This window comes from Leptodactylus fuscus, chromosome 1, assembly GCF_031893055.1.
Source record: "Leptodactylus fuscus isolate aLepFus1 chromosome 1, aLepFus1.hap2, whole genome shotgun sequence".
Taxonomy (NCBI): Eukaryota; Metazoa; Chordata; class Amphibia; order Anura; family Leptodactylidae; genus Leptodactylus; species Leptodactylus fuscus.
The window spans coordinates 207,295,391-207,322,998 of NC_134265.1; the positions used below are offsets into that span (position 1 = coordinate 207,295,391).

Genomic DNA, 27,608 nt, shown 5'->3' on the forward strand with positions numbered 1-27,608 from the left:
CCTTACTAATCTCTAGTGAAATGAAATAGAACACAAGCTTATAAAGTAATACAGGAGCAGAGTCACTAACAGATTACATTGTGTGTTCTGTAGATATTTTAGTAGGAAACCAGAAGAAAAAAATCATAATGTTGCTTACAATGCCTAAACTGATAATTTCTCAAAGCTAACCAAGACTACAATCTTACCTTCTAAAGGGGACAAAAGACCAAGAATCCCATTGCTGGACTCTTGAAGAATAGCTTCGATTTTGGAGCATAAGCACATTTCAGTATATGCCAAGAAGGAGCCTTAAAACTGATCATAACTTCAGGGCAACTTCCTGCCCCAATCTCAGCTGAAGATGCTGAAAGTCTTGTTTTCAGTATCCAAAAATAATCCTAGCTATTGAAAAACAAAAATCAGAGCCGCCTAGTGACAACACAAATGTAAGTGACCAGACTTTTTGCCTTCTGCTAACCACTGTCTTGTACTCTACATTCCCTGTCAAGCTCTCTAGTGCATAGTTTCTCACACTCCTTTCTGCTTTCATACACTTCCCCCTCACCCTGGGGGTTATAGTTTGATTTAGGCATGGGGGAGGTGAAGATCCCTCCTGCCATCTATTCAAAGCACATGGGCAAGCTGTATAAATACTACATACAGCCCAGAGAGTCTTGATGAGAGAAAAGGTTTCGGCATAACTGCAACGTGCATGCAAGAAGACATAACCCTACACAGGCCAGATGGCTCTCCGCATATTTCGAACTTTTTCTGGAGTCAGAGATCAACATACAGCAAGATACAAAAATAATAACTAGCCTCTAGAAACATTCTATCGTTTTGTCTTTCTACATTTTAGGTTGTCAAAAATGGCATATGTTCTATAGGCATAGTACAAGAAACAGTGATGGAATAATATATGCTTAGTACCATCACCAACTACATTTACGCAACTAATTCAACACCATGAAGGTCAATTATGAAAAAAAATGGTTACCGTATATACTCGAGTATAAGCCGACCCGAGTATAAGCCGAGGCCCCTAATTTTACCACAAAAAACTGGGAAAACTTATTGACTCGAGTATAAGCCGAGGGGGGGAAATGCAGCAGCTACTGCAAAATTTCAAAAATTAAAATGGTTGGAGTTTTTGGGTGCAGTAGATGCTGGGAAAGGGGAGGGGGTGTTTTGGTTGTCTGTCTGCCCCTTCCCTGAGCTTGAGGACTGTTTTTTTTTTTTCCCCCACTTGGAATTCAGCCTGGCTGAATATAGGGTATCTGCAGTGCTCCTATTAACCCCTTCCCGACGGAACAGGAGCACTGCAGATCCCCTATATTCAGTAGACCGGGCACTTTCAGACACAGGGATACCTAATGTGCTTGTGTTTCGCAGTCATTTTCTACTTTTGTATGTATTCTAGGGAAAGGAGTGATTTACAACTTTTATTTATTTATTTATTTTTTAAATCTTTTTTTTTTTTGCACTATTTTATGGGAGATTCTATACATTGATATTGTGGCTGGTCATAGACCCCCCCCCCCTAAAAATAAATAAATAATAATAAATTTTTTTTATTTTTTTTTTGCTGACTCGAGTATAAGCCGAGGGGGGCTTTTTCAGCACAAAAACTGGGCTGAAAAATTCGGCTTATACTTGAGTAAGTCTATTAAGAAGGGGAACAAAAGCTTCTTAAGGTATATTAACGAAAGTAGAAAAACTGTTGGATAACTAAGATTAGAAATAAACCATATTGTTGTTACTGTTGTTGTTGTCAGAAGGCAGCTTTCAGGATTGTAACTTACATGGAGATGGCATTACTCCTAGCTGTAAGGGCTCTGCCACAAAGTTTGGAAGCTGATAATATGGGTGAATTGGCACATTTAAAATATAACCAAGCTTTCGAACAAGTTTCAATTTTCTGGCAGTATTTGTTTCATAAATTGATTTTGTAATATACATTATTAAATTTTGTCCTGAACTTTTCACTTTTTCCCTTTTTTCTGTATTGAAGACACAGTTGGAATTGGGATTTTTATATCATATATTATACAGCTGCATATAAATATCTTAATCCCAACTGTATTTTCAACCAGTGATGTCTATGGAAATAATTTACATAGCACTGTAACCTTTAATAACGTCCGCGATATAACTGTTTAAAGTGACCCTCTCCAACTGTCATTTTCTCTACACTGCCTGGTAGTCCAGTACACAGCAACATTCAGTGAGGGACAGAAGCAGGCAAAAAAAGGGGATAGAGTAAAAAAAATGCAGGATTTAACAAAAAGGATCCCAAATTTGTTAATAAAGTTTAGTTACCATTTAGAGTGAAACAAGACAATGGGTCCTGATGGCATATACTCCAGAACGCCAATCTGTAATTGCTGCGGCGATTGGAGAATAGACGTCTGTAGCAGTCAGTAATAGCCCCTATTGTCTTAATAGTGTTGTTTTGCTGCCATCTACTGGTGTGAAGAAATATAGCCTGGGGCTGCACCAATGTGAGAGACAATAAGCACCCTGTTTTGCCTGCTAAATGGTGCGGTCCAGAGGAAGTGACGTGAGCAGGAAGCACAGAGCAGCGTGGTGTGGGTGTAGAGTGTGTGCTGTGAGGACCTGTGAGAGGCCATTGCTGCTGTAGGCCATAGTAGAAGGCCTGAAACACTGCAGAGACTGACTGGAGAAAGCGGCAGTGTTGTGGAGACTGTTCTGGAGACTAAAGTTGGACTGTGCCTTTGACTGTGTTCAGACCTTCACCCAAGACAGAGTCTTCTGAGTTCCTGGACAGGCCTGCATCGAGGGAGCACCACAGAGAGCTGAGAGACTGTAAAAAACCGGTACCGTACAAGTATCTCAGGGACAGCTAGGGCCAGTTTATAGCGTGCGTTATCCTCATATTGTTATATGTAACTTAGTTTCTTTTGTTAATTCCTTCCCATTTTCCATAAGTAAAGTGTGTTATATACCTGCCAGTGTGCGTCTGTCTCCTAGTCGCGGATCCTCGTTACCTGCTGGCCCGGACTTACACGTCCACAAGAAGGGTGGCAGAAAAAAAAGATGATACAATTTTTTTAAAAAAATGTGAGCTAAGTAACAATCAACTATGTCAGAAAAGTGTGGAACGAAGGTGATGCTGTGAATATCGCCTCCCTGAACCTCAACAAGGCCTTTTAAGGAGCTGATAGATAAAATTATTGAAGATTGGACATAATCCTTGAATAACTAAGTAGATTAGCGGTCGTATGATATAGAACTAGTATGAAGATGGGCTACAAAAATAGTGGCAAGTCTGAATCATAAAACATATCAGAAGAGGCTTAAAGGCGCTCTATCATTGGGAAAAGTCATTTTTAACTAAGCACATCCTTGCATAGCCTTTAGAAATGCTATTCCACACCTAGCTTTTGTATGTAAATCGCCTCAGTGATTTCTGAATGAGCCCGTTTTTATTCATATGCGAATTAGTCTCTCGGTGCAACCCAGAAGTCTCTTCGTGCACCCTCTGCCTATTCTTTCCTATGGATGTATACAGCACAGGCTGCTGCTGATGACTTCCTGCTTCCTGTTTACACACACAGATAGGTAAGAATAGAAGAGACGAATGCTGCTGGGAACTTCCTGTGCTGGCTGGGAGCTAATTAGCATATGAATAAAAATGGGCTCATTCAAAAACCACTGACGCAATTTACATACAAAAGGTAGGTGTGAAATAGCATTTCTAAAGGCTATGCATGTATGTGCTTAGTTAAAAATGACTTTTCCCAATGATTGAGCCCCTTTAAAGAGGCTGTCCAGGAATTGAAGAAACCCATGTACAGGCTGGAAGTGTAAAAAAATAAAAATAAAACAATCACCTGTCCCACAGAATCTGGAAGTCCTGAACCTCACATGACTGCTTAGACCAATCTGGTCTTAACGATTACTGGAAAGGGATCAATGCTTTCATGCATATACATCACCTTGCCAGCTGGAACATTACTTTAACATTGCAACTCAACCCCATGTTCTTAAATGAAATAGGCCATGTGATTGATAGATGTGACATAGGACTGAACAATATTTTTGAAAGCATGTACGGTTCAAGACTGGGTTCATGCAGAAAATTCACTGTGACAATTATATACTCATACAATAGCCATTGACATCATAGACTAACAACTAAACAGTACAGAGAATTAAAATTCCACAAACACTGTGGAATTCGCAAATAACCCCAAACTCTCCTTCTATTGTTTCTCTGGGCTCTCTAAATGCCTCTAAGAGGTCAATATTGTAAAACTTTCTGCCTTAGGGTATGAACAAGTTTAGTCCACACAGGTCATTTCAGCTACAACCGTAGAGATTTTCTGACATCTGTCTCATTTTAATACATCATAATTTACTGACAAGTTTTGTCCTGCAATTGAAGCATGGACACGCAAACTGACCTCTGAATGAATTGTATACCAGAAGTAGTCACCCACACAGAGGAATCCCTGTGTCAGATTGCATTTAGAAGATTGAAGTCTAGCAGCTATCTCATAAATCACAGATTACTTCTTGTACACCACAACAAACAACTTGCAGGACGAAAGCAATGTTAAAATATCCAAATTCTAGAGAAAAAAACTCTTTAGGGTCAGCAGGTGTTATATCCACAATATGTACACAAACCACAACTTCAAAGAGACTTCAGAGGCCAAGCAAATAAAAACATTCTGTAAGAGGCTAAAGGGAATGTTTGGCCAGAAAATGACCAACGGTATGTTTTTAATAAAGTTTTATGTTAAACATATTTTTAAAATATTGTGAGTAATGTTTTCTATATTTTCCAAAATTCCTAAAAAATGTGTATGGAGGAATTTTTGAATATTATTTCGGCTCTCCTTGCTAATGGCAGCATTGTCGGGCTTGAAAAAGCGCATAGCGCGAAACGACTCGTTGCCTAGCCTTGTTTGCATTCTTTTTCTCTCCCATATTCCTGTGGATGTTTTTATGGATGTTGTTGGAATAAAAGTCTACTTTTTATGAAATGCTCTTGTGAGTGCCCCCTGCTTTTTTGATCTTCTAATATGAAATTTCTCTATGAGACTTAATACTTGGGTGAGAACACCACCTTGAGCCCTTTTATTTCTGTCCTCCTAGTGCCAGACTATGCTTTATAGGTCAGATACCAGAGCAATGCCACCTGTATTGCTATCTTTCACTATATTATTACAGGTAAAAAATATGCAGATCTATTCTCCAGGATGTAATTAGGAGAACAGTGCCTCTGTATGCTGCCCTCTAGGGGCAGCCCCCTTAACATCATGCATGACTCAGTTAATAAGCCTACTGACATGATGCAGGGTTTATTGCCAAAGTAGTATTCCTATTCCAAAAGGAACCGATTCCCAGCTATGGACAGCGCTGTTTTAGTCTTTTGGACCTCCTCAGCATAGCGCAGGGATACTAGTTTGGTAGAGTGAGAGACTATAGACGAGGGTCAGGGGATAATCATACACATTAGGGAGAGTGTGTGCCTACATAGGCGTACGGAGACTTACAAGTCATTCCTGCTCCGCTAGGGATTCTGGGTAAAAAATATGCAAATCTATTCTCCAGGATGTAATTAGGAGAACAGTGCCTCTGTATGCTGCCCTCTAGGGGCAGCCCCCTTAACATCATGCATGACTCAGTTAATAAGCCTACTGACATGATGCGGGGTTTATTGCCAAACTAGTATTTCTATTTACAGGAATACAACAGCCCTACACCAACTACCTCAGAGCTGGTTTGAGACAACTTGTAAACCTTTTCCCTTTCCTGTTCTTTCCCCCTATCTTTTATTTGGCAACAGCTACTATCAGATATACAGAAGGTAGAGCAAGGAGGATTTCATCTACTCTGTAAGCAGAGAGGTATTGAAACAGCTCACAAGACTAGGGACTTGCTGACTGCAGCCCTAGAGAAGCTGGTCTTGGCACAACATCCAGAAGGACTAAGTCAAGAAACCATCGCCACTCCAGAAATTCCAGCAGTCAACCCTGTCCCATAGGTAACATGATTGAGTGAGTGGTGTGAATTAACCCCTGACAGCCACATCACGTCTGTATCAGACAGTCCTACTGAATATTTATGGATGTGTTGTTGTCTTTGGTCAATCTATTTTTACAAAGATCAACCAAGGACAATTAGAAAAAAATGTTATGCTTGTTTTTTGTGCTGGATCTGTATGCTGTCCTTGAGCTTCACATACCCCTACATGAAAATAGAGTAACAGAGTATGTCTCCCCCTTTATGCACTAACCAATAATCCATGGAAAAGAAAGATTTATCCATAAAAAAAAAGAAAAAAAAAAAAAAAAGAGGAGCACGTGCTGTATTTTGCAAACACAGGCAGAACATATCCATGAAAAATGGACATCTGAATAAGCCTTACCTAGGAGTAGCTTTGATCATATTTTATGACATATATGAATACCCAGTATCTACCTGAAAGAGTTAATTTAGGCTCAGTCCACATCTGCACTAGGTGCAAGGAGCAGGTGGACTGTGAACTTGTTCCAAGTGCAGAGCACAGAGCAGCCCTGAGCAAATTAGCACATTAATCAGCTTTAACCGAGGTGCTGTGGAAGGAAGGGGGGGAGTTAATGCCCACGATCAGTGTAGGCACTATTTGCTAGAATTAGTGCCGGGTCTCTGCTGTCTAACACAAGAGACCCGGCGGCGATGGCAGCCACTGAGCTCCTGAGGGAACGCCATATTCTAATACCCGAAATCTACCCTACTATTATGACAGGTGTCAGGAAGAGGCTAATATGTCCTCAAAAAACAGAAGATGTAATAAGGGATGGTCTATCTAAAGTGGTGGCAAAGTAAAATAAATCAGTTGCCTATAGCAACCAATTCAGTCAGCTGTCATCTGTCCAAGGCAGTTCAATTGTGCACAACTTGCTATTGTCACATGAAAGGTAAAGAGTGCCCAACCCTGCCTGGGTCAATAGAATCCCACTGAAGTCAGGAATATTACCTGGCAACTACCGTCCCTCTTCAAGAGCTATGACTGAAAAATTTAATGTATATCCAAAAATAGTGCAGTGAAATGGGGGATGATTTATCTAAAGAGGTGGAAAAGAAATAATGAAAGAACAATCTGGTGTACCTTATTATGTAGGATTGCAGTAAAGTGCATAACCTGCTTCTGGCAGATAAAAACGTTAAAGGGGCATTCACACAATATAACGCGGTGTTGATTCTGACATGAAGTTAAAAAGCCTCCGATTGATTTCAATGTGTTACGCGTGCTAAACGGAACTCATTGAAGTCAATGGGATTCTGTTTTGCAGCGCTGATTCTTACACGAGTTACGCTTCAGAATCAATGCCGCGTTACATCGTGTGAATGCCCCCTAAGACTAAAACCCATCAAATCCTGAAACGGCACCAGACAAAAGCCAATTTTATACTATTACTGACATATTTGTTGTGATCCTCTGATGTATGTCAGTGAAGTTAAGAATATACAATCCTGTGATAATGACTGATATAAAAAAAAAAAAAAACAGTGAGTGCCATACTTCATGAGGACCATCTTAATAGTTACATGGACTCAGTAGGTGACTCTGCCTTGAGTGTGTTAGCTGTGGCGTCTGGAGTTTCTTCGGCTATTAGCCCTTCACAGTTAACAGTCCCTCTACCTTAGCACTTCTTGCAGGAGCATGGTCCAACTGATAACTATGCCTAACTTAGGGTAAGTTCACACGGGGCCATATCCGCCTCAAAATCCTGACCAAAAAGATGGCTCCCATTGAAATCAATAGGAGCCAATCAGTTCTAAAAGAAGCGAGATGCTCATTCTTCAGGCGGATTTGCCTCATGAATCCACCTGAAGACAATCCCTCCTCCCGACTAGGCCCATTCATTGGGCCTAATCTGGAGCGGAGTGCGTGACTGGATGCCGATGCAGTGCACCGGCTTTCAGTTGCTGCTACCCGGTTTTTGCTCCGGAGCTTGAGGCAGCCTCCGCCTCAGGTTTCGGACCAAAAAACCCCATATGAACTTACCCTCTGCGTTCACACTGCACATAGGTGTCGGGCGGCTGGCTGCGTATGGCAGGTAGACTGCAATAGAGATGCCGGTATTCTGCAATGCACTGCAGAATACTGGTGCCTCTATTGCAGTCTACCTGCCTAGGTTGCAATAGAAGCGAAAGACTGACAGGCCAGGGAGGCAGCGCAAGGCTTCTGGCTGTCATAGCAACCTGACGCCGGCTACCGCTCTGCCTCATAGATGCCAAACGCAGACAGACGCCCGACAACTATGTGCAGTGAGCGAGCAGAGAGAGCGGCGGGGGAGCGTGGCAAGGTGAGTCCAACTACACTGGGGTCGATGTAGGGGGGGACATGAAGCTGGGAGCAGAGATGGGGGGACAAGAAACTGGGAGCAGAGATGAGGGGACAAGAAACTTGGGGCAGACATGGGGGACAAGAAACTGGGGCAGGGATGGGGGGACAAGAAACTGGGGGCAGAGATGGGGGGACAAGAAACTGGGTGCAGATGAAGGGGGGACAAGAAACTGGGGGCAGAGATGGGGGGACAAGAAACTGGGGGCAGAGATGAGGGGACAAGAAACTGTGGGCAGAGATGGAGGGGACAAGAAACTGGGGGCAGATGAAGGGGGGACAAGAAACTGGGGGCAGATGAAGGGGGGACAAGAAACTGGGGCAGAGATGGGGGATCAAGAAACTGGGGGCAGATGAAGGGAGGGAAATGAAACTGGGGGCAGAGATGGGGGGACAAGAAATTGGGGGCAGAGATGGGGGGACAAGAAACTGAAGGCAGAGATGGGGGGGACAAGAAACTGGGAGCAGAGATGGGGGACAAGAAACTGGAGGCAGAGATGGGGGGACAAGAAACTGGGGGCAGAGATGGGGGGACAAGAAACTGGGGGCAGAGATGGGGGGGGACAAGAAATATAAGCGGTTCAGCGCCACCGCCAACCCGCAGACGAAGTCGCGGGTAACTGCTAGTTATTATACAGTATATTACCGAAGAAAGTACCTGGTGCTGACCAGGTGTAAGTTTGGGTCCAAAGGATCTCACCGATTTGAGTTCTATATATATACATATATAGGGGAAGTTAGCTCGGTAGAAGCAGTGGTGCAAACCCAAACAGTCAAGACAAGGACACAAAACATGCAGCAAACTGGTTTATTTAGAAAAAAACAAACAGGAAAATAAATAAACCTTGACTTCAGGCACAAAATATGGAAGTGAGGTATGTAAAATGAGTCTTTAGGATCATTTCATTCTAGTACTACATTTTTGGCAGGAGTTGCATTTCACTGCCAGCTTCTCACAACTGCTCCGTTTTTGGGCAGTGCTTCATAATGCATGGGCACCTAGAGGCACAACCCTCCACTAGCTATATGATAATATGGCATCGTATATGAAGCATGGTGAGTTTGGATGTACACACTTTATCATGTGAGTGTTCAAAACAGTAAGAGTAACACAGCCCTGGCCATTTACATTGGAACAGATTTATGAAGACTGGTGTTACTGACACTTTCAATGTTATCTTCATAGCCCCATCGCCAGCAGAAGGTACCTACTCATAAATGAGGCACTCTTTGCCGGGTCAAGTGTCTGGAAATGTACACCATATCTCATACAGTGCCTACAAGTAGTATTCAACCCCCTGCAGATTTAGCAGGTTTCGGAATTAACTTGGCATTGTGACATTTGGACTGTAGATCAGCCTGGAAGTGTGAAATGCACTGCAGCAAAAAAAGAATGTTATTTCTTTGTATAATTTTGTTTTAAATTGTGAAAAGTTTATTCTGAGGGTCATTTATTATTCAACCCCTCAAACCACCAGAATTCTTTTTGGTTCCCCTAAAGTATTAAGAAGTAGTTCAGGCACAAAGAACAATGAGCTTCACATGTTTGGATTAATTATCTCTTTTTCCAGCCTTTTCTGACTATTTAAGACCCTCCCCAAACTTGTGAACAGCACTCATACATGGTCAACATGGGAAAGACAAAGGAGCATTCCAAGGCCATCAGAGACAAGATCGTGGAGGGTCACAAGGCTGGCAAGGGGTACAAAACCCTTTCCAAGGAGTTGGGCCTACCTGTCTCCACTGTTGGGAGCATCATCCGGAGGTGGAAGGCTTATGGAACTACTGTTAGCCTTCCACGGCCTGGACAGCCTTTGAAAGTTTCCTCCCGTGCCGAGGCCAGGCTTGTCCGAAGAGTCAAATTTAACCCAAGGACAACAAGGAAGGAGCTCCGGGAAGATCTCATGGCAGTGGGGACATTGGTTTCATTCAATACCATAAGTAACGTACTCCACCGCAATGGTCTCCGTTCCAGACGAGCCCGTAAGGTCAAAGCGTCATGTCAAGGCTCGTCTACAGTTTGCTCATGATCAGTTGGAGGACTCTGAGACAGACTGGTTCAAGGTTCTCTGGTCTTATGAGACCAAGATCGAGATCTTTGGTGCCAACCACACACGTGACGTTTGGAGACTGGATGGCACTGCATACGACCCCAAGAATACCATCCCTACAGTCAAGCATGGTGGTGGCAGCATCATGCTGTGGGGCTGCTTCTCAGCCAAGGGGCCTGGCCATCTGGTCTGCATCCATGGGAAGATGGATAGCACGGCCTACCTGGAGATTTTGGCCAAGAACCTCCGCTCCTCCATCAAGGATCTTAAGATGGGTCGTCATTTCAACTTCCAACAAGACAACGACCCAAAGCACACAGCCAAGAAAACCAAGGCCTGGTTCAAGAGGGAAAAAATCAAGGTGTTGCAGTGGCCTAGTCAGTCTCCTGACCTTAACCCAATTGAAAACTTGTGGAAGGAGCTCAAGATTAAAGTCCACATGAGACACCCAAAGAACCTAGATAACTTGGAGAAGATCTGCATAGAGGAGTGGGCCAAGATAACTCCAGAGACCTGTGCCGGCCTGATCAGGTCTTATAAAAGACGATTATTAGCTGGAATTGCAAACAAGGGTTATTCCACAAAATATTAAACCTAGGGGTTGAATAATAATTGACCCACACTTTTATGTTTAAAATTTATTAAAATTTAACTGAGCAACATAACTTTTTGGTTTGTAAGATTTATGCATCTGTTAATAAATCCTGCTCTTGTTTGAAGTTTGAAGGCTCTAACTTATTTGCATCTTATCAAACCTGCTAAATCTGCAGGGGGTTGAATACTACTTGTAGGCACTGTATCTTGTATACATTTCTCACATCAATTACACCTAATTTCTGTGCCCTGTGCCCCCTCACCATGCCCCCAATCAGGCTAAAGTGGCAAAAGTGTATAAAAATAAAAACTTTCTGAAAAAAATGAGAAGCTGGAGGCCAAAGAAATGAAGGTGTGACTAAGAATTGAAGAATCCACAGCAGAATAACTATAAATTCTGAATGTTATTTTAACATTGTTGGGAGAACTGTAAACTTCCTTGAAGCAGCAGTACAAAAGTAAGAAAGTTTCTTACTACTATCAGTTGCTCATTAGAGATGAGCGAACAGTGTTCTATCGAACACATGTTCGATCGGATATCAGGGTGTTCGCCATGTTCGAATCGAATCGAACACCACGTGGTAAAGTGCGCCAAAATTCGATTCCCCTCCCACCTTCCCTGGCGCCTTTTTTGCACCAATAACAGCGCAGGGGAGGTGGGACAGGAACTACGACACTGGGGGCATTGAAAAAAATTGGAAAAAGTCATTGGCTGCCGAAATCAGGTGACCTCCATTTTAGACGAATAGTGGATTTCAAATCCGGGTCATATGAGAATGTGAACTTTGTGACTATGAGACAGGGATAGCTGTACAGGCAGGGATAGCTAGGGATAACCTTTATTTAGGGGGGAATGTTATTAAAAATAACTTTTTGGGGCTCTATCGGGTGTGTAATTGTGATTTTTGTGAGATAAACTTTTTCCCATAGGGATGCATTGGCCAGCGCTGATTGGCCGAATTCCGTACTCTGGCCAATCAGTGCTGGCCAATGCATTCTATTAGCTTGATGAAGCAGAGTGTGCACAAGGGTTCAAGCGCACCCTCGGCTCTGATGTAGCAGAGCCGAGGCTGCACAAGGGTTCAAGCGCACCCTCGGCTCTGATGTAGGAGAGCCGAGGGTGCACTTGAACCCTTGTGCACCCTCAGCTCTGCTACATCAGAGCCGAGGGTGCGCTTGAACCCTTGTGCACACTCTGCTTCATCAAGCTAATAGAATGCATTGGCCAGCGCTGATTGGCCAATGTATTCTATTAGCCTGATGAAGTAGAGCTGAATGTGTGTGCTAAGCACACACATTCAGCTCTACTTCATCGGGCTAATAGAATGCATTGGCCAGCGCTGATTGGCCAGAGTACGGAACTCGACCAATCAGCGCTGGCTCTGCTGGAGGAGGCGGAGTCTAAGATCGCTCCACACCAGTCTCCATTCAGGTCCGACCTTAGACTCCGCCTCCTCCGGCAGAGCCAGCGCTGATTGGCCGAAGGCTGGCCAATGCATTCCTATGCGAATGCAGAGACTTAGCAGTGCTGAGTCAGTTTTGCTCAACTACACATCTGATGCACACTCGGCACTGCTACATCAGATGTAGCAATCTGATGTAGCAGAGCCGAGGGTGCACTAGAACCCCTGTGCAAACTCAGTTCACGCTAATAGAATGCATTGGCCAGCGCTGATTGGCCAATGCATTCTATTAGCCCGATGAAGTAGAGCTGAATGTGTGTGCTAAGCACACACATTCAGCACTGCTTCATCAAGCCAATACAATGCATTAGCCAGTGCTGATTGGCCAGAGTACGGAATTCGGCCAATCAGCGCTGGCTCTGCTGGAGGAGGCGGAGTCTAAGATCGCTCCACACCAGTCTCCATTCAGGTCCGACCTTAGACTCCGCCTCCTCCAGCAGAGCCAGCGCTGATTGGCCGAATTCCGTACTCTGGCCAATCAGCACTGGCTAATGCATTGTATTGGCTTGATGAAGCAGTGCTGAATGTGTGTGCTTAGCACACACATTCAGCTCTACTTCATCGGGCTAATAGAATGCATTGGCCAATCAGCGCTGGCCAATGCATTCTATTAGCGTGAACTGAGTTTGCACAGGGGTTCTAGTGCACCCTCGGCTCTGCTACATCAGATTGCTACATCTGATGTAGCAGTGCCGAGTGTGCATCAGATGTGTAGTTGAGCAAAACTGACTCAGCACTGCTAAGTCTGCATTCGCATAGGAATGCATTGGCCAGCCTTCGGCCAATCAGCGCTGGCTCTGCCGGAGGAGGCGGAGTCTAAGGTCGGACCTGAATGGAGACTGGTGTGGAGCTATCTTAGACTCCGCCTCCTCCAGCAGAGCCAGCGCTGATTGGTCGAGTTCCGTACTCTGGCCAATCAGCACTGGCCAATGCATTTCTATGGGGAAAAGTTAGCTTGCGAAAATCGCAAACTGACAGGGATTTCCATGAAATAAAGTGACTTTTATGCCCCCAGACATGCTTCCCCTGCTGTCCCAGTGTCATTCCAGGGTGTTGGTATCATTTCCTGGGGTGTCATAGTGGACTTGGTGACCCTCCAGACACGAATTTGGGTTTCCCCCTTAACGAGTTTATGTTCCCCATAGACTATAATGGGGTTCGAAACCCATTCGAACACTCGAACAGTGAGCGGCTGTTCGAATCGAATTTCGAACCTCGAACATTTTAGTGTTCGCTCATCTCTATTGCTCATGCCATTGATGATACTGGGTCACTGAAAGTCATATTGCCGACACACAAACATTATTCCTTTATACACCAGTGAACCCAACCCCCCCCCCCAAAAAAAAAACAACAAACAAACAAAAAAAAAACACTTAGATCCAAAAACCTAAACATCACTTATCCACTGTCACAAGCCTTCAGAATTGCTCCCCTCCCCAGTCAGTTGAAAACTGAGTAAACAGGAAGCGAGTCAGATGAGAATCTGTCTTCCTCAGGAAGCTGCCCCCCCCTCCGAACCATGTATAACAAACCTGCCCATCTCAGTTTATGTCTTCACCTTCCAGTGTCATGCTGCTGTGCAGCTAACTCGGTGTGTGGTCCTATTTAGCAGAACTTCAGTGCTTTAGATCCTACACAAATCTGAAGGCAAAAAAGTGCCAGTACGATCAGCCACACAAAGTAGTAATTCTGGAAAGAGACATGCCCAGGTATCTGAAAATCTGCTATAAATCTCTATGCATTATTATGCAGATCTGAAGTGAGTTGGATAAACTCTAGGTCAAAGTCCAGAACGCATCTATGGCAGTATTCAGCATGATGGGGATTTTAGAACTAGTTGTGCAAGAATTAAATTTCATACACCCGGGGGGAATTCACCATTGAAAGTGCCCCAATATGCTCCTCACTCACAACATCTGCGCGTCATCACAGCCTTTTCATATATCTCCAGTTCCCTGCGCCAGTCAGACTGGCATACAATACACAAATTAATAATTTTGCCCCATTGAGGCAGATTTATCAACACTCCCTTAGGCCTCATGCACACGGCTGTGTATTTTCATGGTCCAGTGGATGAGGCCATGAGCAAAACTCAGGACAGGTCCTATTCCTGTCTGTTTGGGAACTGTGCTCACTGGCCCCAATGAATGGGGCAGCAAAAGCACAAGCAGCATATGGATGTCATGCACATGTCGTCTAAAAGTTACACAGTGCTATCTAGGAATGGTGTGTCTTAAACTGAGCCAGATTTCTTAAAGTGTCTGATGCTATTTGATACGCCAGAAAAAGAGAGAACATTTTTGGCCTATGTTGTTGCAAATAATTCCATGCCCATTTCCCAATAAGCCGCACCCTTTTTCATACAAGTCGTAAAATTGTCTAAGGCTAAGTGTTACTGCATTTTTTTTTAGCCAAAGTCAGGAGTGGCTTAAAGAGGACTGGAAAAGATAGCTCTAAGACTTCTGTTAAATTAATTTCTGACTTTGGCTAAAAAACCCAAAAAAATAACCAAAATGCAGCAAAGACTTCTGTGTTTCCACAACGTGTCGCTGACAAAACAAGTTAGAGAGTTTTTTGGCTTCAATTACACCAGAATTCTGGCACATTTTGCTTGATAAATCTCCTCCATTTTATTATCTACTTGGTGTAAGTTATGTGTGATTGGTCAGCAGAGTTTTTTCATATATATTATTAGTTGAATCTTCAACTGTTGAGAGCACCAATAGTACTTGAATGGATTTTAAGAATTTTTTTTTTGTGCTAAACTTTAAGGTTTTGTCCAAGACCTGAAAGTAATTGATATCGATGTCCTATACACAAAATAGTTCATTAGTATCAGATTAGTCTGGGTCCGACAGTCAAACACCATATTGATCAGTCATTTCAGCTGTCAGAAGCCGAAACCAGCTCCTATTTATTTGAATGGGAGCAGATCAACATTTCCAGGGGCCACCATTGCAGTGTATGTAGACAGGTCATCAGTATCAATTACCTTCCGATTCTGGACAAACACCTTTAAAATCAAACTGAAGTTGAACACTATGCTGGAAGGTGGTATTCTTGCACATAAAGGCAGAATATATTACACATAGTAAATAAACATCTCAAGACTTAGGCCCGGTTCATATCTGCGTTTGGTATTTCGTTCGGGAGTCTGCTTGGGGACCCCCTGAACGGAAACCTATATGCATTAAAAAGCGGTTAGCTTCCTTGTAATGTCGTTAAATGTCCTTGTCTATGTGTCTTGTGTTACTACCTTCTTTTGCGAATTGCAATCATTATTGGATATTGACCTTTCTTTTTCTTTGAACTTCTCGAATGTTTTTGCTGCTGCTGCTATCTAAAGCACTGCGGGAAGAACCGCAATGCGGGGACCTGTGGGACCTTAGCCTTAGGCTATGACCCCACATTGTGGAAAAGTTGCTTTTTGTTACAGATTTCGCTACAGTTTTTTGAGCCAAAGCTAGGAATGTACTAAGCTGAAGGGAGAAGTATAAAGTGTTTCCTATATATTTCCCATTCTGTCTGTAGCCACTACTAGGTATGGACCAAAATGCAGCAAAATCTGAAACAAAACTAAAACGTATTTTTCTTCAGACTCCACAATGTAGGACCTTAATCTTAAAGGCTCCTCACACAGTGGTAGGAATTAGATACTCCCTCTACACCAGAAAACTAGTGTACATGGAGATAGTTTTGGCACATGGCCCTTTTTCTGCGCCAAAGATGCACCTTTTTTTGCGCCCTGCTTTTTTACGAAAGTGGGTGAAACAGGACAGAGAGCAAGGTGGTTGGGATTGCAGGGCCTCAGTGCAAGAAACTTAATGTAACATACATCAGAAACCTGTTTCTAACTGGTATAGGAGCTGTTTGTAATTCTGTAATTGTAATTTTTCTAAAAGTTGCCATTTTGTGACACCTGTAACTTTTTTATATTTCCACTACGGCGTTTACTGTAAGGGAAAAATATTTTTATAAGTTTGTAGACTGAGTGTTTTCAGACACAGGGATACTTAATGTGTTTCACAGAAGAACAGGTCGGCTCCCGTGATCTCATTGCGTGGAAGCTGGCATGCACCAGTAAAGGTACGGGACCGTTGGGAACTCTGATCGTGGAGGACTTTTCTCTCTGCCAGTTTCAGTTTTGAAACGGTGGACACCCAACTCATCCCATTATGGTCAATAGGGTCCACTGTTGACCATTTGTAACCACTAAAATGCCGATCTGTCTCTTTGTCATTCCGGTCGACGGAGAAACCAGAAGAGATGTGAGCCTTATTCAGTATCATGATTCAGGTCACTCCTGCTCATAAGAGGTGATAAATGATATATGGTAGGAACTGCCATATGAGTTATTCCGTAAAACAAAGATAAAACTTATACTATAAATCATTATAAGACAGTTTATTCCAAAGCACATCAGAACATCTGAAATATGAGACCACATTCAGTGTGTCGTTTTAAATGGAATGGCAAGCCCTAAGTGAATAACTGTATGGCTCATCCTTGCAGGCCTTGCCAAGGCCACATGACAACTGTTGGCCAGTTGGACGAAGAAGCCCCTTTATTTAAATAGATCATGCACTTACAGACAAGATATTTCTTTGTTTAGTGGGGGCACATAAACTGTACAAGTAGGCTATATTGACATAAAAACAGAGACCCACTGTTCAGTCTTTCTACACAGTTTGGCAGGACGACAACAAATAATTGTGGCACCCAAGGCTTGCCCCCTACAGTCTTCCTCATTGTGTAAGTCACAACTACCCCAAGTTCAAGACACAAAATCTCATGTCTCAACAGTGTCAATCCAGTGCCCCCTATAATAAGGGTCCCAATAACAGTGGGCCCATAACAAAATTATGCTAATTCAGCCCATGCCAATAGCAGGGCTTAATTAGATGTGTTATACAAATACCCCATAACAAGTCCATGCCAAAGTATAACCATGCCAATACTTTACCATTATAAGTGCAACTCTTAGTGCTCCCCAAATGAGTAACAGTTACAGTACCTCCATTTTTACCAGTTCCAGTACAAACAGCTTTGCCCCAAATTTGTACCACCCACTGCCCCTTTTAAGGGTTTAGCAAGCAAAAGAAGAGGACTGACATCAAATGAAACATTCCATCAGCATGCCCAAAACAAGCATTGATCTCCACAACCAAACCTCATCTAAGGGTGCATTCATACGGAGTAACACAGCGCTGATTCTGGCACAATAACTTGCATAAGAATCAGCGCTGATAAAAAGACTCCCATTGACTTAATTGGGTTTCGTTTTCTGCACGGAACATATTGAAGTCAATGGGAGTCTTTTTATCAGCGCTGATTCTTATGCGAGTTATCGTGCCAGAATCAGCGCCGCGTTCTTCCTTGTGAATGCCCCCTAAGAGGTAAACTAGATATATAAAATCAATTTGGATCACCTAGGGTGGGTTACGGGGTTTAGTTCTAAGGTAGAGGAACATTTAAACCACGTAGATGGTCAACTAGAACCCCGATTGTCAGCTGGTTTGCATTAAGGGACTTTCAGCACTAGTGGATTCTAGAGTAAAATTACCCTAGGTGGACCGTTTTCACCACAATTGACCACATGACACAATGGAAGGTGTGAGGAATCCCCATGCTAACTGACATGTCTTGCTGGGTCCACAATTGGACCTCTAGTTGACCATCTAAATGTGTGCTGGGATCTAAACATTCCTCTACCATAGAAATAAACCCCATAACCTACCAAAGGAGATCCAAATTTATTTTATATTTATCAAATTATATATCATTTGTTTTAGTAATATGGATAAATAAAAGTAATGTTTTATATTTAGATTTTTTTTTTTCCCAACCAGTCGCTTCTGTGATGATGATCTGAATAATCTTCGAATGGTGATAGATCGCCTGTGAATCACAAGCAGATCTTTCTGAATGATCAACAGTAAAGAAGCACAAGGTCTCTCTTCTCAGGAGGCAGAGGACTTTAGACATCTGTTCATTCTGCCTAGACCTTGTCATAGTCATGCTATTGTTAAAAGAGAAACTCTGGTGAAAAATTTCCACCATGAGTGTATGAGCGTACACCTAAAATTAAGATGTTGGATACCACTGCTTCACTTTATAGGTTTCTTAATATCTTCAGAATTAGCCTAAGCTATTGCATTCCAACAAGACTGTACTCTGTGACAACTGCAAACCTTTGTAGCATTATGTATCCTGCTGTTGCCACTGAATCTTCTCCTGGGTGTTTCCTGTAGATGAGTGTTTCTCAACCTTCTCAAGCCAAGTACCCCTTAACCTCTTCAGGACCGAGCACATTTTCATTTTTTCACTTCTGGTTTTCCCTCCCCACATTCCAAGAGTCATAATTTAAAATTTTTTCAAAAACTGCATTTGCACCAATTTCCAATGGGTTTAATGTTTACAGCTTACGTTATGTAGTAAAAATGATATGTTACCTGCAGTGGCGTAACTAGGAATGGCAGGGCCCCGTGGTGAACTTTTGACATGCCCCCCCCCCCCCTCAACTGACACGAAGACCTCGACCGACCCCCTCCTCCGCACTCTATTATGTCCCTTAGTGGCCCCTGCACATAGTATTATGTCCCTTAGTTGCCCCTGCACACAGCATTATACCCCAAAGTGGCCCCTGCACACAGTATTATCCCCCATAGTGGCCCCTGCACACAGTATTATGTCCCTTAGTGATCCTGCACACAGTATTATGTCCATTAGTGGCCCCTGCACACAGTATTATGTCCCTTAGTGGCCCCTGCACACAGTATTATGTCCCTTATTGGCCCCTGCACACAGTATTATGTCCCTTAGTGGCCCTGCACACAGTATTATGTTCCTCAGTGGCCCTGCACACAGTATTATGTCCCCTAGTGGCCCCTGCACACAGTATTATCCCCCATAGTGGCCCCTGCAAGCAGAATTATGTCCATTAGTGGCCCCTGCACACAGTATTATGTCCCTTAGTGGCCCTGCACACAGTATTATGTCCCTTAGTGGCCCTGCACACAGAATTATGTCCCTTAGTGGCCCCTGCACACAGTATTATGTCCCTTACTGGCCCTTGCACACAGTATTATGTCCCTTAGTGGCCCTGCACACAGTATTATGTCCCTTAGTGACCCTGCACACAGAATTATGTCCCTTAGTGGCCCCTGCACACAGTATTATGTCCCTTACTGGCCCTTGCACACAGTATTATGTCCCTTAGTGGCCCCTGCACACAGTATTATGTCCCTTAGTGGCCCTGCACACAGTATTATGTCCCTTAGTGGCCCCTGCACACAGTATTATGTCCCTTAGTGGCCCTGCACACAGTATTATATCCCTTAGTGGCCCCTGCACACAGTATTATACTGTGTGCAAAGACCCCCGAGTATAATGATAGTATTTGTGGGGCCCGCGGTGTCACTTACCGATCCCGGCCCAGCCAGGATCGGCAAGTAAATAGGGCCCGTAACAGCCTATTAAACGGCCTATTTAAAAAAAATAAAAAAAACGGTAGCGGCTGTCACTGGGCCCCCTAATGGCCCGGGCCATGTGGCAGCCGCCTCTGCTGCTATGGCGGTAGTTACACCACTGGTTACCTGTATTCTGTAGGTCAGTAGGATCCCAACAATACCACATTTATATCATATTTTTAATGTTTTGATACCTTTAAAAAAAATATAAAACTTAGCAAAATAGAAAAATTTCTTTGTGTCGAAATGTGACACCAGAAACATTTCATATTTATGTGTATGGAGCTGGATATGTCGTCTATACGGGACAAAATGTAGTTTTCATTGATATGATTTTGGGGAAGGTCTGATTATATGATCTCTTTTTATTCAATTTTTATTTAGAAGGCAAAGTGTTGAAAAAATGGATAAATATTTTAATAGCTAAGGCATTTTTGAGCAATTTTTATTTATTTTTATATGTGATATAGGGAATGGGGTATGTTTAAAATTTTTATATTTTTTGTGTTTTTTTGTAGTGTAAAGTAAAATCCATTGACTTCTATTACAAACTGCATATAATTGAAATACTGTATAGTAATGGGAGACTTGAAGACTGGGAGACTTGAAAAGGTTCCTGGCTGTCATGGTAACCGATCCAACAACGTTCCTAAGGGTAGTGATTGTTAAAAATGGTGGTGCCCATGGCATCTGAGTAATTCAGATGCCGAAGTCGCCTTTTGCCGCAAGCATAAACAGCTGTGATCGATACCAGCACCAATCACAGGTGTTAGCAGCGGGTGCTGGCTGTATTATACAGCTGGCATCCCTTGTGTACAGAGAGGGGCTCAGCTTCTGAGTCCTCTCCATGCAGCCCCTCATGCCTAATCACGTACATGTAAGTGATTTTGTATGACGGGGTTAAAAAGTACCTTTCACTGCCTCCATCAAATCAAGTTCTTAGAATATGTTAATAGATGCTGATCCACTGATTCCATTACAGTTGGAATTTTCTCTCTATCCCCCCCCCCATTCCCAAGTAACAAGCGCAGTTAGCTTTGTTACCTGGTGTATTATTTAGGTTCTGTAATATCAGGTGGGTAGTGTCAGGTAGGGGGTGTGATTCAAAGTTCCAATCACAGGCAGCCAGTGTCCGAGCTCAGAATCCAGTTGGGAATGGTGGGGACCAGAGAAAAAAATTCTAACGGTGTCAGAATGAGTGGAGCAGCACCTATTAACTTAAGTAAAAAGCTGGGCTTGTTGGTGGTGGTGAAAGCTCCTCTTTAAATGATTGTCATGAGGAAACTTGGTATCAAATTAATGACAGTACCTTGAAGGGTTACATCTACACTTTCCAAAGATACTGCTCTTGCTCTCCATTGAAGCTCCATTTTCATAAAAATCAGGATTTTATTCTTATGTAAATTTGGTGAAAAGGTCTTTAGGTGCATTTCTTCTCCTGCTGGGGCTTTCTTTGCTCTACATAACTGCTATCCAGCTCCCCACCTTCCCCATTGTTTGAGAGACATCTCCCACTTTGTTTGCAGTTACGGGCAGTTGTCTATAGCTGAGAGCACAGCCCTGACAGAAAAAGAATGGCCTTCAAAGCCCTTTTCAGCTAATTTGCATATGATTAAAACACTGCTTTTCATGAAAATGGAGCTGCAATACAGAATAAGTAAGGCATCTTTGGAAAGGGCAGAAGCAGCCATACAAGGTACTGTCAGTAATGAAATAAATTCCTACCAAGTATCCCCAGCATAGTAATTACCGTATATACTCGAGTATAAGCCAATCCGAGTATAAGCCGACACCCCTAATTTTACCACAAAAAACTGGGAAAACTTATTGACTCAAGTATAAGCCTAGGGGGGAAATGTAGCAGCTACTGGAAAATTTCAAAAATTAAAATGGTTTTTAGGTGCAGTAGTTGCTGGGTGCTGGGAAAGGGGAGGGGTTGTTTTGGTTGTCTGTCTGCCCCTTCCCCAAGCTTGAGGACTGGGTTTTTTATTCCCCCCAATTGGAAAAGGAGGGATTTAGAACTTTTATTTATTTTATTTTTTTACTATATTTTTTAAAGATTCTTTTTTTCCCCCCACTATTTTATGAGAGATTCTGTACATTACTATTGCAGCTGGTCATAGACAAAAAAAACAAAACTTTTTTTTTTGAGGGGGGCTTTTTCAGCACAAAAACTGTGCTTAAGAATTTGGCTTATACTCAAGTATATACATAGTTAAAAATGTTAACAATATAAGGCTGTTTGGCAGAGAAAACCACAGCATATAGCACTTTTTTCACTATTTTTTCCATCAAAGAGACATGAGAAATAAAGGGTTTTGTGGAGGAATGATAGGGGAGACCGCTCATCATATGACAAATCCCGCTTCTGAACTAACAAGTGAAACAATGAACAGTGCATAGAGTGTGCTTGTGGGCACCAGGCTCCATTGGCTGGCATGTAGTCTTATGTGGGCACCTGTGGATGGCATGCATTGTTATAGAGGTATCCATGGATGTCATGCAATCCTATTAAAGGCAGGCAGATTACCTTGAAGCTGTCGTGCCTATTTGCCCAAAAGGCATAAGATGAAATGGGGAATGATGTATCTGAAGAGGTCAAAAAGATAAATGAGGCACTTGCCCATAGCGACCAATACAGAGAACAAAGTGAGTGCTGTAATCCTCCGATATTGGTGAATGAAGATATGGACGAAGTGGGAGCCAGTACTATATTTGTTTTTTGTACATATATATATATATATATATATATATATATATATATATATATATATACACACACACACACAAGCAATTATGTAGATAGGTACCTGCATGCAACTAACAGTGAGGACAGGCAGATCGAGTCATGAAGAAGAGTTGCCATTGAGACTATGGGCTAAAACTGTGGAGAACTACCTACCTTCAACCCTAAGCTCTCTGTTGACATACTCCACATTAGTTCTCTAACTTGGCCATCAGTCTGTAAAGCTTGTGAGCATTATGGAAAGCAAATACGTCCGAAGCTATAAGATGTATACTCTGGGGTACACATATCAAAAGTTGAGACCCACTGCAGTAGATGATCCTATTTCCAACCAGTCATAACTGCACCTGCCTGCATTAGGCTGGAACTTGTACACAGCTTATGACATAAAGGCTGTTATATGGACACAGTTTGCAGACTCTTCTGCAGACCTGCATCAGCCCCCCTCTCATAATTTGTAATGATTTAAATAACTCTAGATGTGACCTGACCACATCTCCTTTTGTGGTGCTTGGCCAAGGTATTATGACATATGTACTTACAGCCTGCAGATGGTGATTTCTCAAATCAAGATGTTAGGCTGGATTATTTCCTTATAAAAAGCAAGTTACATATCACATGGTGGAAAGTAGAACACCACTATAATGCAGGTTAGGTTTGGGGGTTGGAGGCATTTTTATTAGAGATGAGCGAGTACTGTTCGGATCAGCCAATCCAAACAGCACGCTCGCATAGAAATGAATGGACGTAGCCGGCACGCGGGGGGTTAAGTGGCCGGCCAAAGCGGAAGTACCAGGTGCATCCATTCATTTCTATGGTGCGTGCTGTTCGGATCGGCTGATCCGAACAGTACTCCCTCATCTCTAATTTTTATTTATCTACTGGAGCTGAAAAATTAGAGATTCACTTAAAGGGAAGATTGGTAGTAAGAATATGTGTTAACCTCTATGGTATTTATTTACTGGCAGTAAGATATAATTGTATAGATTTACAGTTTCCCTAAGACACTTTTTAAATTTTATCATACTCTTGTCAAAAGTTGATAATCATGTGGTCAACCACAATAACACTTACCGTCTGCCAGTACCACATCTCGTAGCTTTTCAAGCCTTTCAGCAAACCTAGCTACATCTCCAAGAAGCTGTGAAATGTCCTCCACTTCAATGAAGGGACCTTCTCCACTTTCAGGAGGGCTTGGAGCTCCTGCTGGTTTACTGACTTTGCTTCTGGGAGAAGACAAGGGGATTCCTGCAGCACTTGCATGACGACTTAAACTTGTCGGTCTCTTTAGGGTTCCACTTGGGAGAGGGCTGCTGAGTGCAGGGTTGCTAGGTCCATCAGTAGAGGATTCAATTACATCCTTTCGTGGAGCTTCCTACACAGATGAGACGGCAGAATTAAACTATATTGTATTATCAACCAGGGACAGAAATAGACTTGACAGGCTGATCAGAAGGGCCAGCTCTGTCCTGGGTAGCCCCCTGGACCCAGTACAGGTGGTGGTTGACAGAAGGATACTGTCTGTGGTGACCTCCATGCGGGAGAACAAATCCCATCCCATGTATGAGACCTTGATGGCACTTAGTAGCACTGTAAGTGACCGTCTGCTTCACCCCAAGTGTGAGAAGGAGCGCTATCGGAGGTCCTTCCTCCCAAACGCTATCAGGCTACATAATCTACATCAGACCAAGCGAACATCACTCCACACAGAGAACTAAGTGACCCTGAAGTCTTCTTTCTTTCATCTCTTACATTGCTGCTACACACTCCTAGTATATCTTCTCTTCTCAGCATATGTGTGTCTACTTCCGTAATACAGTATATTAGTGTGTATTATCCTGTATCTGAATTACTATGCTGCTGTAACATGCTGAAATTTCCCCACTGTGGGACTATTAAAGGATTATCTTATCTCTTATCTTATAGAATGGCAAAATACATTATATTTACTATACTGTGGCATAAGAAAAAAACATATACATGTATAAACACACATAAAAAAAGATAGCATCACAAAAATAAAAAAAATCAGAATAAGTGCATGATTCTGACAAATATCCATGGAAACATAGAAATTAAAATAGAGGTAGGACTCTAGAGCAGTGATGGCGAACCTATGGCACGCGTGCCAGAGAGGGCACGCAGAGCCCCCTCTGCTGGCACGCGTGCTGTCGCCCTGATCGCTCACTAACGGCGAATCCGATGCAGGATTCCCCGTTAGTGAGCGATCGCTGCCTTCAGCTGGTTGTGCAAATGCGCATCCAGCTGAAAGCTGTCAGTGTAGCTCAGTGTAGGCCACGCGTACTACGCGGCCTACACTGACTACAGAGTGTGACCTCTGAACAAGCGCGGGCGTGATGACGTAAGTCATCAGCGCGCGCAGTGAACAGAAGAGAGAACACCCGGCAGCTCTTCAGGTAACTATATTGTGTTTGTTTGCACTGTCAGGGGAGGGGGGCAACGGTAGACATTTCATGTTGTGTAGGAGGGGGCTACTGTAGACTTTCATGCTGTGTGGGTAGGGGGCTACTGTGGACCATTTTATGCTGTATGGGAGGGGGCTACTGTGGACCTTTCATGTTGTGTGGGAGGGGGCTACTGTAGACTTTCATGCTGTGCGGGTAGGGGGCTACTGTGGACCATTTTATGCTGCTACTGTGGATCTTTCATGCTCTGTGGGAGGGGGCTACTGTGGACCAGTTCATGTTGTGTGGGAGGGGGCTACTCTGGACCATTTCATGCTGTGTGGGAGGGGGCTACTGTGGACCATTTCATGTTGTGTGGGAGGGGGCTACTGTGGACCATTTCATGTTGTGTAGGAGGGGGCTACTGTGGATCTTTCATGCTCTGTGGGAGGGGGCTACTGTGGACCATTTCATGTTGTGTGGGAGGGGGCTATTGTGGACCATTTCATGTTGTGTGGGAGGGGGCTACTGTGGACCAGTTCATGTTGTGTGGGAGGGGGCTACTGTGGACCAGTTCATGTTGTGTGGGAGGGGGCTACTGTGGACCAGTTCATGTTGTGTGGGAGGGGGCTACTGTGGACCAGTTCATGCTGTGTGGGAGGGGGCTACTGTGGACCAGTTCATGCTGTGTGGGAGGGGGCTACTGTGGACCAGTTCATGCTGTGTGGGAGGGGGCTACTGTGGAGTATACAGGTATAATCCTGTGTGGGGGCCACTGTGGGCCAGATTGTACTGTGTGGGGGGCCACTGAGGGGCAGATTGTACTGTGTGGGGGGGCCACTGAGGGGCAGATTGTACTGTGTGGGGTCCCCTCACTATGTATATCACACAGTATTTGTTTTATAGCAGACGTGAAATTAGTACAGGATGTAATAACATTGCACGGTAAACTATAAAACAGATCCTGTGCGATGTAAATAGTGAAAATTAATTGTTTAAAAGTACAGAATGCAGAGACCTTTACCTTTCAGTAAAAAAGCCCCAGTCACATGACTGTAATTTGTGGGTCCGCAATTGTGGACCCACAGAGTTTTAAGGTTAAATTGCCGTGTTGGCACTCCGTGATAATTTATTTGGTTTTGGGTTGCAGTTTAGGCACTCGGTCTCAAAAAGGTTCGCCATCACTGCTCTAGAGCATAGCGAATAAAGAAAGTGGATCCTTTCACTTACCTGAGTGCACATTTGAATCGAACTCAATGGGATCTTTATCAAGTTCTATACATATATACCATATACAGGATGTTGCATAAATTAGTCTTATCTACCCCTACCTTTATTCATTACACAGATATTCTGACATAGTTAAAATAAAAAATAGTGACCGAATATCCGAAGTGGACAATCATGCAGTTGATCTTCATGGCACTATGAGTGGTCTCTTGCCAAAATTTTTATCCCATGTATATGGTAAACCTAACTAGTACAGGCAACTGACTAGTATATCTATGCATCAAGTGATTTAAAGTAAAAGCACATTCTATATAGAAACTATTATATGACTATAGACGTCTTCAACTGATTGTTAGATATCTCTTATACGTTAACGACCTTATGTGGATGCAGACATTGAACCTAAATGCGCTGTATTGGATTATTTAGGCCACAAATGGTCATAAGTCAAACAACTATAAAAGTGCTCAAGCAACAGCGCAGTAGCAAGTGCGAAGCAGCATTTCGCTTGTGTGTATATTACAAAAGTCTTTGTACAAAGACTCAAGTTGGAGCTATAGAAATGGTTATGAGCATGTGCTGAATGTACTGTATACCACTATGTATACAATCAACACTGTTTCTGCAAGCTATTGTCTTATACATAATTAGCGTATACATCAAAGTAATGTTATATATGTGACACACTTGAGTATTTAAAAAAAATGCTTTAAAATGGATTTCATGCAAATAATTGGAAATGTGTGCTATGTATAGTTAAAGAAGCCGTTACTAGTCAGTACAGGGATATTAAGTGTAGGGTACAGAGAGACTTACACTTTGTGGTGCTGGGCTTCCTGCTCTGCTTTTCTTTGATAAGGACGGAGTTTTCATCAGCTCCCGCTTCTTCCTTGAAAACATCCTGAGTATGGGTCGCTCCTGTCCCTTGTATTAATAATGTTACCCCTCTGTTACGCGCCTTAGCGGAATTGATGTTATGCTCACCCCTGCTACCCCACCTGGGGGGCAGATTCTAGGGGTACTCAGAAAGCTGGTTGTGTGTGCCCAACACAACTCCTGTCATATGTCATGTGATGGTGAGGCATTTCCTGATTGGACGATTGTAGTCCCAAAACTGACACAGACAGGAAGAGGTAAAGGGCGTTAACCCTGTATGTGCTGGGCCACAGCAGCATCCTGTCCCCTCCCAAAGCTCTTTGTGCATGTCATATGCCTTAATGTAAAGACTTTGTATTTGTATGTGTCAGTGGAACAATAGAGGAAGTTATAGGCAGAGGTTATATGGAGTTACAGAACAAGTTTA

At 43.1% G+C, this 27,608-nt stretch overlaps 1 protein-coding gene across 2 annotated transcripts in view; it reads right to left on the reverse strand.

Moving 5' to 3' along the window:
• The window catches only part of ARHGAP45 (Rho GTPase activating protein 45), a 93,519-nt gene extending 66,159 nt beyond the window's left edge, over positions 1-27,360 (reverse strand). For both annotated transcript variants that reach the window (XM_075282883.1, XM_075282874.1), the window contains exons 1-2: positions 27,122-27,360; positions 23,745-24,045 (exon numbers count right to left, since the gene is read on the reverse strand). In XM_075282883.1, the coding sequence (XP_075138984.1) occupies positions 23,745-24,045; positions 27,122-27,205 (385 nt within the window). In that variant the 5' untranslated portion in view covers positions 27,206-27,360. The remainder of the gene's footprint in view (positions 1-23,744; positions 24,046-27,121) is intronic.
• Positions 27,361-27,608: the final 248 nt, after the last annotated feature.